The sequence below is a fragment of the Nyctereutes procyonoides genome, unplaced genomic scaffold, assembly GCF_905146905.1.
Source record: "Nyctereutes procyonoides isolate TBG_1078 unplaced genomic scaffold, NYPRO_anot_genome, whole genome shotgun sequence".
Classification (NCBI taxonomy): Eukaryota; Metazoa; Chordata; class Mammalia; order Carnivora; family Canidae; genus Nyctereutes; species Nyctereutes procyonoides.
The window spans coordinates 19,877,977-19,891,397 of record NW_026575042.1 but is presented as its reverse complement, the minus strand read 5'-3'; the positions used below and the strand labels follow the sequence as shown (position 1 = coordinate 19,891,397).

Below are 13,421 nucleotides of genomic sequence, written 5' to 3'. Positions count from 1 at the left end.
GAGGGGATGTAAAATTGTACGCATTTATGGTTTTTCCTTCCCTTGCTTTCTAAGGTGAGTTCCTTAGGAAGGAAGATGTATTTATTTTGCTCAGTGGGATGCAAATGGCGGAGGAGAGAGAGGAAGCCCACAAGCTTCAAAGGAAAAGAGGAGGTAGAGTTAACAGGGTGGGTAGATGGGAGGAGAAGAGGGAAGGGAATCCTGACAGGCATGGGGAGGGGAAGCAGTGTGTGCAGAGCCACCACACCAGGATTTTTAGCCTTAGGGGAGAGAGAGAGAGAGAGAGAGAAGAACACAAGAGGTTTCAGCAGTAACCGTGAGGAGGGATCTATGGGAGAGACATCTAGGGAGGAACTTAAGGATTTTCTGTGTGTTACGGGTATAGTAGCCTCCCTTCTGCCCTCAAGGCATTTTGGGAAGACTGATGTTTCCTTTCTAGCCTACTTTCAGTGCGATTTTTGTTTCTTGTAGCAGTGATACTGTGCTGAAGTAGGAGCAAAATGGTCCCCATTGCTTCATGTGGGTAAATGCCCAAGACATTAAATCAAAGTTCCTTTTTGTAATTGGCTCCACCAACAGTGGAGCTAGCTATTTGGGCGAGTTGGTATTTTTCCTTCTCCAAAACTATTTGTGGCAACATTTGTAATGTGCATAGCAGGCTCTATGGAATCCAAGGCCATGTTTTATTTTTGGCCACAACCAGGGAAACAGGAACTTGGAAGAAAGTGAAATAAGTCTCTAGATGCTCTTTCAGAAGAACTATACCAGGAGTGTACAAATCAATATAAAGTCTCCCAGCTCCTGTAGCAACGTGGGAAAGGAAGCAGAGTGCCATGTCTGGCTTCTGTGGTTGTGTTCTTTGCATGGGTAACCAGTACAAAGACGTGGGGTTTGGAGGTCCTGACTTTGGGAGAGGGGACAGAAAGACCTCCAGCACTGCCAGGCTTTCCCTCCCTGCCCTCAAAGGCTAGGGCTAGCATACTCTGGGTGGATGGTTGGTGCATAAAAGACAAATATGAGAAGGTATTTATTGAGAAAATCTTCAGCTTTAACCAGTTATCCCTGTGTCTCATTAAAAAGAACTGTATGTTGGAATAGAAATGCTGACTCATCACACAGATCCTGTTGAGCTCTGCCCATCAGTACTCACTAGAAGACATTTCTTTTTTTTTTTTTTTTTTGATTTTTATTTATTTATGATAGTCACACAGAGAGAGAGAGAGAGAGAGAGAGAGAGAGGCAGAGACATAGGCAGAGGGAGAAGCAGGTTCCATGCACCGGGAGCCTGACGTGGGATTCGATCCCGGGTCTCCAGGATCGCGCCCTGGGCCAAAGGCAAGCGCCAAACCGCTGCGCCACCCAGGGATCCCTAGAAGACATTTCTAAGCTTGACAACAAAGACATAAATCATAGGGTGACACTCCAATAGAGCTTACTGTATAAAAACTAAAAACTTGGATATGTTGAGAAATGCCATGCTATCATGTTTACAACTTATTTGTAAATGGTTCAAAATAAAAAAATCATACAGGTGAGATAGAAGGAAAAGAATTAAGCAAACGTGATAAAATATTAACATTTGAGGACTCTGGGTAGAGGGTAGCTGGGGATTCTTTGAGCTAATCTTACAAACTTTTCTGTTAGTATGGGATTATTTCAAAAGAAGAAAAATTAAGAAAAAAACCTTAAAGGTCAAGTATTGCCAAAAATGAAAAAAAAAATACTACAATTGGAACACAATCGTAACATTAATGACAATGAATTATTTTCTTAAAAAATATATATGTAGAAAACCATCCTGAAAATCTACAAATTCGGCCTGAGATGTAAAGAGAGACCAGCTGGAACGCTACAGTGAGAAGAGTTCGCGCTTCTATCAAGGTAGGAGGACGGGGAAAAAGAAATAAAGGAACAAAAGGCCTCCGAGGGGGAGGGGCCCCGCGAGGAGCCGGGCTGAGGCCGGGGCGAGTGTCCCCAGGACAGGAGAGCCCCGTCCCGGAGGAGCAGGAGCAGCACCAACCTTCCCGGGCGGGCGGAAAGGGGCTCGCAGGGAGTTGGAGCAGGACCCAGGAGGGCGGGGATGCCCTCGGGCTCCCGGGGACACTAACAGACACCTGCGCCCCGGGAGAGTGCTCCGAGCTCCCTAAGGGCTGCAGCGCGCACGGCGGGACCGACCGGAGCAGCTCGGAGGGGCTCGGGAGCGGCTCCGCGGAGGGGGCTGCGGGGCGGGAGCGCGAATCCACCAGCGCAGGCCCCGGAGCACAGGGCGCCGGGACACAGCCCAGGATCCAGCCTCCCCCGGGACAGGCAGAGGCCGGGAGGGCCCAGGACAGCGAGGACGCTCCTGCCCCGAGCTGAGCAGATCAGCGGCCCCGCCCCGGAGCCTCCAGGCCCTGCAGACGGAGAGCCGAGAGCCCCGAGCCCCGTAGTTCCTGCGGAGGCTGAATCCAGGCTTCCAGAGTTGCCATAGCAACTGCGGCTGATCCTCCTGGGGCCCCACGGGGTAAACAACCCCCGCTGAGCCCGGCAGCAGGCAGGGGCAGAGCAGCTCCCCCAAGTGCTAACACCTGAGAATCAGCGCAACAGGCCCCTCCCCCAGAAGACCAGCTAGAGGGACCAGTGATACTCCCCCGTGTTCCAATACAACTTGTTTTTGGCCACTCTGCACTGAGCAAAATGACTAGAAGGAAAACCTCACTTCAAAAGAAAGAATCAGAAACAGCCCTCTCTCCCGCAGAGTTACAAAATCTGGATTACACTTCAATGTCAGAAAGCCAATTCAGAAGCACTATTCTACAGCTACTGGTGGCTCTAGAAAAAAGCATTAAGGACTCACGAGACTTCATGACTGCAGAATTTAGATCCAATCAGGCAGAAATTAAAAATCAATTGAATGAGATGCAATCCAAACTAGAAGTCCTAACGACGAGGGTTAACGAGGTGGAAGAACGAGTGAGTGACATAGAAGACAAGTTGATGGCAAAGAGGGAAACTGAGGAAAAAAGAGACAATCAATTAAGGGACCATGAAGACAGATTAAGGCAAATAAATGACAGTCTAAGGAAGAAAAACCTACGTTTAATTGGGGTTCCCGAGGGCGCCGAAAGGGACAGAGGGCCAGAATATGTATTTGAACAAATCCTAGCTAAAAACTTTCCCAATCTGGGAAGGGAAACAGGCATTCAGATCCAGGAAATAGAGAGATCCCCCCCTAAAATCAATAAAAACCGTTCAACACCTCGACATCTAATAGTGAAGCTTGCAAATTCCAAAGATAAAGAGAAGATCCTTAAAGCAGCAAGAGACAAGAAGTCCCTGACTTTCATGGGGAGGAATATTAGGGTAACAGCAGACCTCTCCACAGAGACCTGGCAGGCCAGAAAGGGCTGGCAGGATATATTCAGGGTCCTAAATGAGAAGAACATGCAACCAAGAATACTTTATCCAGCAAGACTCTCATTCAAAATGGAAGGAGAGATAAAGAGCTTCCAAGACAGGCAGGAACTGAAAGAATATGTGACCTCCAAACCAGCTCTGCAAGAAATTTTAAGGGGGACTCTTAAAACTCCCCTTTAAGAATGGGATATAAAAAAGCAGAGACCACCATCTATTTGCTGTCTACAAGAGACTCATTTTAGACAGAAGGACACCTACAACCTGAAAATAAAAGGTTGGAGAACCATTTGCCATTCAAATGGGTCTCAAAATATACCCTAAAATCTATAGAACACTTCTGAAAGAAATTGAGGAAGACACAAAGAGATGGAAAAATATTCCATGCTCATGGATTGGCAGAATTAATATTGTGAAAATGTCAATGTTACCCAGGGCGGTTTGCACGTATAGTGCAATCCCTATCAAGGTACCATGGACTTTCTTCGGAGACTTGGAACGAATTATTTTGGGATTTGTGTGGAGTCAGAAGGGACCCCAAACGGCCAGGGGAATTTTAAAAAAGAAAACCATATCTGGGGGCATCACAATGCCAGATTTCAGGTTGTACTACGGAGCTGTGTTCATCGGGACAGTGTGGTGCTGGCACAAAAACAGACATATAGATCAATGGAACAGAACAGAGAACCCAGAAGTGGACCCTGAACTTTATGGTCAACTAATATACGATAAAGGAGGAAGGACGATCCACTGGAGGAAGGACGGTCTCTTCGATGAATGGTGTTGGGAATATTGGACGTCCACATGCAGAAGAATGAGGCTGGACCACTCTCTTGCACCATACACAAAGATAAACTCAAAATAGATGAAAGATCTAAATGTGAGACAAGATTCCATCAAAATCCCAGAGAAGAACTCAGGCAACACCCTTTTTGAACTTGGCCACAGTAACCGGAGAAGGACAAACAGTGTATGTTCTCATTCATTTGGGGAATATGAATAATAGTGAAAGGGAATATAAGGGAAGGGAGAAGAAATGTGTGAGAAATATCAGAAAGGGAGACAGAACATAAAGACTTCTAACTCTGGGAAATGAACTAGGGGTGGTGGAGGGGGAGGAGGGCGGGGGGTGGGGGTGAATGGGTGACGGGCACTGAGGGGTACACTTGACGGGATGAGCACTGGGTGTTATTCTGTATGTTGGTAAATTGAACACCAATAAAAATTAATTTATAATAAAAAAAAAATATATATATGTATAAAACATAAGAAAAAGATAATGGCACAATGGAAAAGTTAAATGAACGGGGAAGTTACAAAAAACTTTTTAGTGGCCAGTGCGTGTGTGTGTGTGTGTGTGTGTGTGTCTGTGTAGTCAAATTCATTATCAGTAAGAAAAACATAAAGTTTTGAAGAGCTGTGATAAAATTTTGTCTAATAAATGACTTCAAAAATTAACTACCAAAAAGTTCCAAATTTGGAAGATTTATGATTACATGGATGCTGTACTACTGGTGGGTGTCTCAGCTGGTCTAATAATCTGGTTACAATCTGGCAACAGAAGAGGTTTTTAAAGATGTTTAGTTCCTTTAATTTAGCATTTTTTACTTAGTAGAGTTTTATCCTGAGGAAGCAATCAGAGGTGCAAATTTATGTACAAACCAGTACTCAAGTAACATTATATTAGAAGTCCAACAATCAGAGAGTGTACCAGTAAATGATGGATTACCAAATAGCCATGACCAAAATCCTATTTCAGAAGAGTAGTTATTGACAGCAGGAAACAGTAACAATATGTATACTGTTTGCATTAGTTATCTTTGAATAGGGTCATTACTTTGCTGACAATAGCCTCCTGATTCCATGAAAAGATGATCTACTTAGATCACAGGACATAAACACAACTGTGATTCTCTTTCTGAAGGAATGAAATGGTTATAAGGAGCATGTGGAAAGCCTAAGGAAAACTTGGAGAGCCGCCTCTGAAAAGTGACGCGGGCTTACAATAAAACATTGTTTTCCCAACTTAGATGTTTTGTTTGACTCTGAAAAACTTGTTCATTAGGATAGTCTTAAAACACAGAAAACATTACTCCAGGTTACTTTTTTTCTTTACATGCAACCATCAATGCCCCCATGTTCTACTTTAAGAAAATGTGATTTATACATGTTCAAATGGGAAGTATTGTAAAAGTAGGAGAACAAGAGAAAAACTGGTCTCCCTTTCTCATTTAATAAAGAATTCCAGATCTTGACAGATTAGGTGATAGGCTCAGTTATTATTCTAAAATATAGTAAATTGCATCTATACATCATGAGAAAAATATAAAATCCATAACAAGCATGTGGACAATAAATACAAACAGTGAGTTATAGATGAAGAAATATAAGTGGTCAATAAACATGTAAAAAAATTCCATCTCAGAGGTCATGAGAAATGTGAATTTTTTTTGAAAAATGCAATTAAAAAGAAAGTGTGTAATTCTTTCCTTTGCTTGACACATGAGCCCAGCTCCAAACAAGCAATCTGGAGATCATATGATGGAAATACTGGGTCAAACAATGAAAACAGTCATATCCTTGCTAACAACCCTCCCTTAGTGCCTAGGATACACTGCATCGTAATAGCTAGAGAAAGAAAAAGAAAAAGGGCAAACATCACAACAGGGAAGTTAAATGGACAAGCAGGCCACGAAGAAGAGATAGAGTTTAAACAACTGAATGGGGAATATTTTATTCACACAGAAGGATTCATAATACTGGGACTTTAAATGACAGGGGACCTGACTGGACGGAAACATTAAATTCTGTGCTAATTTTATGTCATATCCTAATTTCATAAAGCCTGGTTCAATGCAAACAACAGGTCCTTGTTTCGGCTTCTTCAGGCACATATGGAGAAGTCAGAGTTCTTAGTTTTCTTTTGCACCAAGGCCAAAAGCCTCTAACTTTGGTATTTGAATTTTTAGGTATTCATATCTTGGAACAAACTCCCCTATATGGTGAATCATGGCTTTATGCAAAGTAGAGCTCATTATGATGTCATAAATGTTAGCAGAATTCCCCTCAGATTACTTAGGAAGCAGTGCTTAATTCCAGATTAATAAAATACCATAATAAGGCACTTTCTTACTTTCTCCATTAAGAATCAGTGTTTTTCAATGAGTGATTTCATGCAATCCTAATTTCAAACTAGGTAAAGCAATGAGAACATTTTGGCAAGACCCGACTCCATTGTAGCTGATATTAAATAACCCCAGAAAATAACCATATTTCCATTTGTGTTAATGCTAAACATACAAATTTATTAAGCATTCTGGCTGAGAGAGACTACATACCAACAACGTGGCTCTTTTATCTGAAAATGCTGGTCTGCTTGCTTTTAGGAAAACAGATTCAATGTTCTTATTCTTGTTCATTTAAAGAATGGCTTTATTTTCATAAAGATTAATTGATAGCTGTATTGCATAACAATAATATTACCTATTATGTTTTTCAAAGAAGAAAATATGCACATTTGCCCTTTAAATTATACTCCTAAAGCAAGCACTTAGTTCCAATGGCTTACAACTTTGCTATGGTCTTCCATATAAAGAAGCTCTTTAGGTTTCTTAAAATAAACACAAAGCCTGAGATCATAGCAAAAGAGAGAGAGAAAAGGATACTGTTTTATTTCGTCCACAAACAAGGGAGTCTAAAGTAATAATTTTCTCAGCTGAGTCCATTAACATGCACTGAGCATATGTGTGTATGGAATAGATTTTCTTTTGCAAATAGAACTACTGTTAGTTTCCACACTATGAAGCAAATGCTGGGAAGAAAAAAATCCCTCCTCCATTGGAAGGCACCTGGGCTTCCAGCTCAGTATGCAAGGAAGGCATCTTGGCTTCTACAAAATCAGCTGAAAAGCTGGCTCAGTTTAGAACTGTCTTGGGGTAAGCCTAGATTCCTAGCTGAGTCTTGGAGATGAGTGGACTTTGCCTTGGGGGTTATGCTCAACAATAAGATGGTCTGGACTACTTTGGACTCTAGAAGCAGGGGTCTGTGAACTATGGTCCTTGGGCCAAAGCTGGCCTGCTGCCTGTTTTGTAAATAAAGTTTTGTTGACACATAAGCAACCCATTTGTCTATACAGTCCATGGATTTTTGCGCTACAATGGCAGAACTGAGTAGTCAGCAATGCCTGAGATATTTACTATATTGGCTCTTTAAAAAGAATTGCTGACCTCTTCTATAGGAACCTGGAATGGATACTCACTTCTTGACCTTTACCTGGAACCAACCCCATGGCAAGTAAAAACTATTGTATTACCCACTTCTATACCAAGCTTTGCAATTTTGATATGTCTCAGATGGATATGTTCTCTGAGACTGTATCTTTGGAGGCTTTTTCTAGTGGGCAGATTATTGTGGAGTATAGAACCACCCTTGTGTTGCACTTGATCCCACACTATCCTATATCAGAGGGGGGCACTTTCCCTAGGTTTTGCAGTATGGATACCTGCTGTTGGGTATCTGTGCTCACATGGGGCTGTGCCTGCCAAGACTTATGTTTCATTCCTTCTGGCTGAGATCCCCACTCATCAGTAAAAATGAAGGAGCTAGCTAAGGTTTATCTATACTAATTTTCTACTGAATGACCAGCTTTATGACATAGAATAGGTGAAATTTAAGTGGGAGAGGATTTTGGCTGGGTCGTCAGTGGAATAGAAGGAGGTGAGTATGTTTTGATGCCTGTTACTGAGTAAAAATAGAGGGAAGGAATGAGATGTGGTTCTGAGGCCCTCACCTACTGGTGTGAATTACTCTGGTTTGTTCAGGCACTCCATCTTTTTTTTTTTATAAGATTTTATTTTATTTATTTATTTGAGAGAAAAAGAGAGAGAGAGAGTATAAGTGAGTGGGACAGGGAGGAGTAGAGGGAGAGGGAGAAGCAGACTTCCTGCCGAGCAGGGAGTCCAACACAAGACTGAATCCCAGGACCCTGGGATCACGACTCAAGCTGAAGGCAGACACCCAACTGACTGAGCCATCTGGGTACCCCATCTTTTTTGCTGTACCAAGAGCTCCAGTGTAGGTGGGTAGAAGGGCAGAGCAATGATGCTGAGAGAGGCAGTGTATAGTCATTGGGAGGCTTCCAAACTTGCAGAAGGCTGAATGGCAGCTTTAGGTCACTTCAATTTCTCAGGTCTCCTGAGGAATGGATTCTTGGAGAAATTGTCCTGAGTGTTTAGTCTGTCACTGGGTAAGGAGGTGACATGAATGGGTTATCAAAGGTCACGCTGTGCCCATGACATGCAGAGATCTGTGGGTATCTGCCCTGCTGCCATAGGAACTGCAAGAATTGGTAGGGGCTTGGTGCTAAGTGAATGTAAAGAGTCAATGTAGCTAGTGTGCAAGGGTTATCTCAGGATAGCTAAAAAGTAGCCTTTTGCTGTGAATTATCATTTCTTCACCATAGGTTTCAGGTGATGATACATCTCATTTCTGAAGAAGATGAAAGCTCATTTGTTGGGATGTATTCATAGGATGTATCTGCATTTAGTAATACTGGAAATAATTGTTGCTAAGACTTTTAGGTTGATCTTTTAGAAACTCTATATTTCTCTTTAGGTGGAACACAAATGGAGACATGCAAAGAAAATAAAAAAAAAACATAGATACCTGTCATACTGTTGGGAGTCATAGGTTAGTAATCATTCTGGACCTTTTTTTTCACTGACACCTCCTACAAAGAAAAAGACAAGAAAAAAACCCACAGGTTATAACCTGTATTTTCCATGATGTTTTTGTTTCAAACAATATCACATACATTAATTAGTTTGAGGCAATTCATTACTCTCAACTCACAACTAGGGAAATTGAAGCATTGGTGGGCTCTGTGATATGTGTAAATTTACAAGATGTTTTAATTTTTAATCTCAGGCTTCCTTCTATAAATAAGTCTTCAACATAATATTTTATTAAAGACTACATGTCTCTTTTTCCATCTCAAGTTTCAAGAATGCTACCAGTACACTGACTTGCTGCTTTTCCTGAGAGTGACTAGGGTGTAGCATCTTCAGTCTATATCCTTGCTTCTCCAAGTGAGGGATGTCAATCTCAGACTCACGCACTGGCTTCAATCCCTGCTTCCAGCTCTTCCTGAGGGCAAGCTGTGTCCCTCCTGTCTCTCTGAGGGTTTGCTTCCTCAATCCTTCCTGAGCAAAACAGTTCCGATGTTTACATAAGCTGATTTAAGTCAGATATCTGCCACTTGCAACCAAGAGTCTCTACTGATAACACTAATATTAAAATATAATATTAATACAAGTGTGTCAAAACAGTTTTGTCTCCTTTTCATGATCTCAAAGGTGAAACTATAAAATCCCAGTTATGTTCTGCTATACCATCAAGTAAAATAATCTTTGTTTTCAAAATTTCAATTGAATAGGCATCTGAATTGTGTGTAAAGTAGAAAGTACTCAGAAACAAGAGGAAAAAAAAATCTTAGTAAGGCTTTAAAAATATTGTCACCACAAAGTTTAATACTAATTTTCCTATGTAGTAATGTTTACCTTTAGTATTACCATTACTACTACTATACGATTACCATTACCAGAGCATTAATAGTATAATAGTATTGCTCTTATTATAGTACTTTGGTATTTGGTAGTATTTAGTGTTGTTTTCCTTCAATGACCTCTAGAGTTTTGTAATGTAATTGCAGGGAAGTCTAAGAACCCTCTAGGCAGGTGTCTGGGCCCTCTTTTCCTGGCCATTCTATGACATAGCATGGGGTCAGTGAGGGACTTCGTTCTGAGGAGTGGACACAGAGAAGGTCCCCCAGAGCCTGAGGCTCACCAGGTGGTCATGGGGCCAAAGGAGAAAACAAAGTCCAAAGAGCTTAAAAATAAAGAAAGCTTGAAAATAAAGTCTGTCTTTCTTTCCTTTTCTTTCTTTCTTTCTTTCTTTCTTTCTTTCTTTCTTTCTTTCTTTCTTTCTTTCTTTCTTTCTTTCATCAGGAAAGGAAACAAACTCAGGGAAGGCTTTCACCAAGTAGGTCAGTGAGGAGGAAGGGTCAGGTGGCAATGTGTTGGCAAAGGAGTGGCTAAGAAGGATTGACAAGCAGATCTCTGTCCTGGAAGGGCTGAGACACAGTCTATACAGCATTCCACATCATTCATTCAGCAAGTCCCACTGCTCATGGGCAGGGAAGAGCCTACTGGGAGACCCAGCATTGGTCCGTGTCCCAGATCCTCTAGGTGAAGCTCCTCTCACAATGTCAGCATCTCAGGACCAACTGAGGGGGAGAATGGCACTCAGTTTAGTCTCCTAGGCAAGCTCTATGGGATGGCGAACATTCCTTTTGTATGAGTCATTCACTTATTTAGTTGGTCAGTCTAGAGGTCCTGATTGATGTCCTACTATGCTTCGGCTGTCCCCCAGGCTTTGCCCAAAGATAGCACCTGGGCCTATCCACTGGAGGCTTCTAACCCAACAGGGAGAGAATCATATTTAAAAAATGCAGAAATGTATGCAGCTTTCCCCTTCAGTGTCTCTTCAGAGATTCAAAGGGGGCAGAGGGGGCAGAGGTCACTCCTACCAGGGGCTATCCAGAAAGGCTACCTAGTGGAGGCAACTCTGGACCCGAAGCTGCTTGTCCTCTCTAGGCCTTTCCATGGGTCATGATTTAATGCTTTCTTCTCATTCTTGTGCTTGGGGCACAGGGATGATTCTGGGTAATTCTTTTATTTATTTTTTTATTATTATTTTTAAAGATTTTATTTATTTTTGTGAGAGGTACAGAGAGAGAGGCAGAGACATAAGCAAAGGGAAAAGCAGGCTCCCTGTGGGGAGCCTGTTGGAGGACTCTATCCCAGGACCCCGGGATCATGACCTGAGCCAAAGGTAGAAGCTCAACCACTGAGCCACCTAGACATCCCTCTGGGCAATTCTTTTAAATACTGCAGTTTTAAGTGGAGGAGTTTGAGTATCTAATTGAGTTTTTAAAGCTGCACAGCTACTTAGTCAAAGCAGACCAGTCAGAGGGCTACAGCAGGTCTAGAGGAGGGATGAAAGTGCCTAGAACTAGGGTGGTGGCAGCAGATGGTGAGGGACGCAAGCGACATTAAGGAAACAGAAATAAGACACTGTTATGAATGCAATGTGAGCATTTAATACTGGGATAAACACTGGGGATACAAATAGGTTAAGACTAGAGGCTCTTGGCCCTCCAGGAATTTATAATCCATTTTACAAGCTGGCTGGGAAGGCGGAGTCTTCCAGGAGCAGCTAAATACACAAGCCGCATGTGCAGTGTGCCAAGAGGTGGTGGGACAATTTCTCGGGGCTCTCCTTCTTCTGCTCACTTAATCACTCTCTGTCTGATGCCATGTCCTGTAGGTGAAACTTGTTCCCCTTGGAAGAATGCAAAAGTGGGCATTCACCTCCAAAACATCTAAAACACATATATATTAAAAAAATGGCAGGGAAGTTGTCCTTGAGTTCTCTGAAACTGGAAAGCAAATGGAATTATTATATTACAAACACGTAGGAAGTAGGTCCAGGGACTCTGGAAGACACTGGGCTCCCTACAACCTTCTGGGAGCTCAGAGGCCAGCTTGGGCTGCATGGATGGAAAAAAATGTAGCCTATAGGACAACAGCCAGGCCACATCTGGGCTGCTATATTTGAAGAGAAAGCCTCATGTAGAATGTCCAGGCTGATGGAAACCATGACTTACAAGAAGTGTGGAAAGGAGTCTAGAAAGGACAGTCATACGGTCTTCAAATATGTGAGGATCTGTCATGTGGGAAGCGTTAATTCAGTATGTCAGTGGTCTGGCTGGAGAGATGCTGCTGGGGCCTGCCAAGGGGACAGAGGACTTTCTCTGCTTGACCTTAGGTGGAAGATGCACACCTATAGGCAGGAAAAAATGCACAAAGGCGCACCATCTCCCAACCTCAAGCTGCTCTTGTTCTCAGGACAGATTAAGCCTCTCTTGAGAAGACCAGAGTCTTCATTCTGTAACAAAGCAGATGCCAGGTGTATGATACGGTTCTGGGGATGTGCAAAGGCCTGCTCTATGCTTCTCCCTAAAATTCTTCTATAAAGCTCCATTGCTTTAGCTTGGTGGATCTCAACTGTTTGGGGTTGTGGCAAGATCTGGTCTACTCAAAGAATATAATGGAAGTTATAGGACCGTTCCCTTGAAAGATGAGTACATGATTTGGCATATATTTTCAGGAGATTTGCAGGTCCTCCTCCACCAAACTCATGTGTGGATGCACATTAAGCTTTGGCTGCAGGCTTTGATGATTGTTAAAATGCAAAAGCTCATGGAAAAGACATAAACTGATATAAATGCAATCTATTGAATAGAATGAAAAAGAGATGTGCTGTTAGTAGTTAGTTGGCCAGTTCGGTAGTCAGCACCAGGGTCCAACAAGAAAATACGGAGTCAGGACAGCTAAAATAAAGCAGCACAAACATCCTGTTTTACAGCTTAGACAGGAATGCACTAGCGTTCTGCTTTGCAGCTTTTGCAGAAATGACTTCTGCAAAATGTCCTAAAATAAGACACAACACAAAACATTTGTCACTATCATGGGCAAGGGGCAGTTAAGACAAAAACCCCTAGATGTCAGCAAAAAAAGACCATTAGCACATGGACATTAGTCTAATAGGGAGACAAATACATAACCAAAGCCCTGATTGGCATGACTTGCCACATCCTGATTGCTTAAGATATTCAGCAAAGATGCTCATAAAAACCCCTCATCTAAAAAACTCCAAGGCCAGCCCTCTTGGGCCCCTATCTCTCTCTGAAAGCTTTATAGTCTTGTCTCAATAAACTTTGCTTTGCTGCCTACCACTCTTTGTGTGGTCTACCTCTTCATTCTTCAATGCAGTGTGACCAAGAATCATGGGTACTAGAGGCAGAGAAATCCTGCAACACAAAAAAGTGTGAGCTATTTTTGGTCAGGGGAACAGCGAACAGGACCTACAAGCAGTAGATTCCTTTTTGGGTGGAAGAAAGATGAGTT

At 42.4% G+C, this 13,421-nt stretch overlaps 1 protein-coding gene across 18 annotated transcripts in view; it reads right to left on the bottom strand.

Moving 5' to 3' along the window:
- The window catches only part of THRB (thyroid hormone receptor beta), a 377,890-nt gene that overhangs the window by 95,926 nt on the left and 268,543 nt on the right, over window positions 1-13,421 (bottom strand). For 16 of the 18 annotated variants that reach the window (XM_055321024.1, XM_055321023.1, XM_055321028.1 and 13 more), the window contains one exon: window positions 9,058-9,121. The exons of the other annotated variants lie outside the window; for them this stretch is intronic. In XM_055321024.1, coding sequence (XP_055176999.1) covers window positions 9,058-9,079 — 22 coding nt within the window. In that variant the 5' untranslated portion in view covers window positions 9,080-9,121. The remainder of the gene's footprint in view (window positions 1-9,057; window positions 9,122-13,421) is intronic. 18 annotated transcript variants of the gene reach the window in all.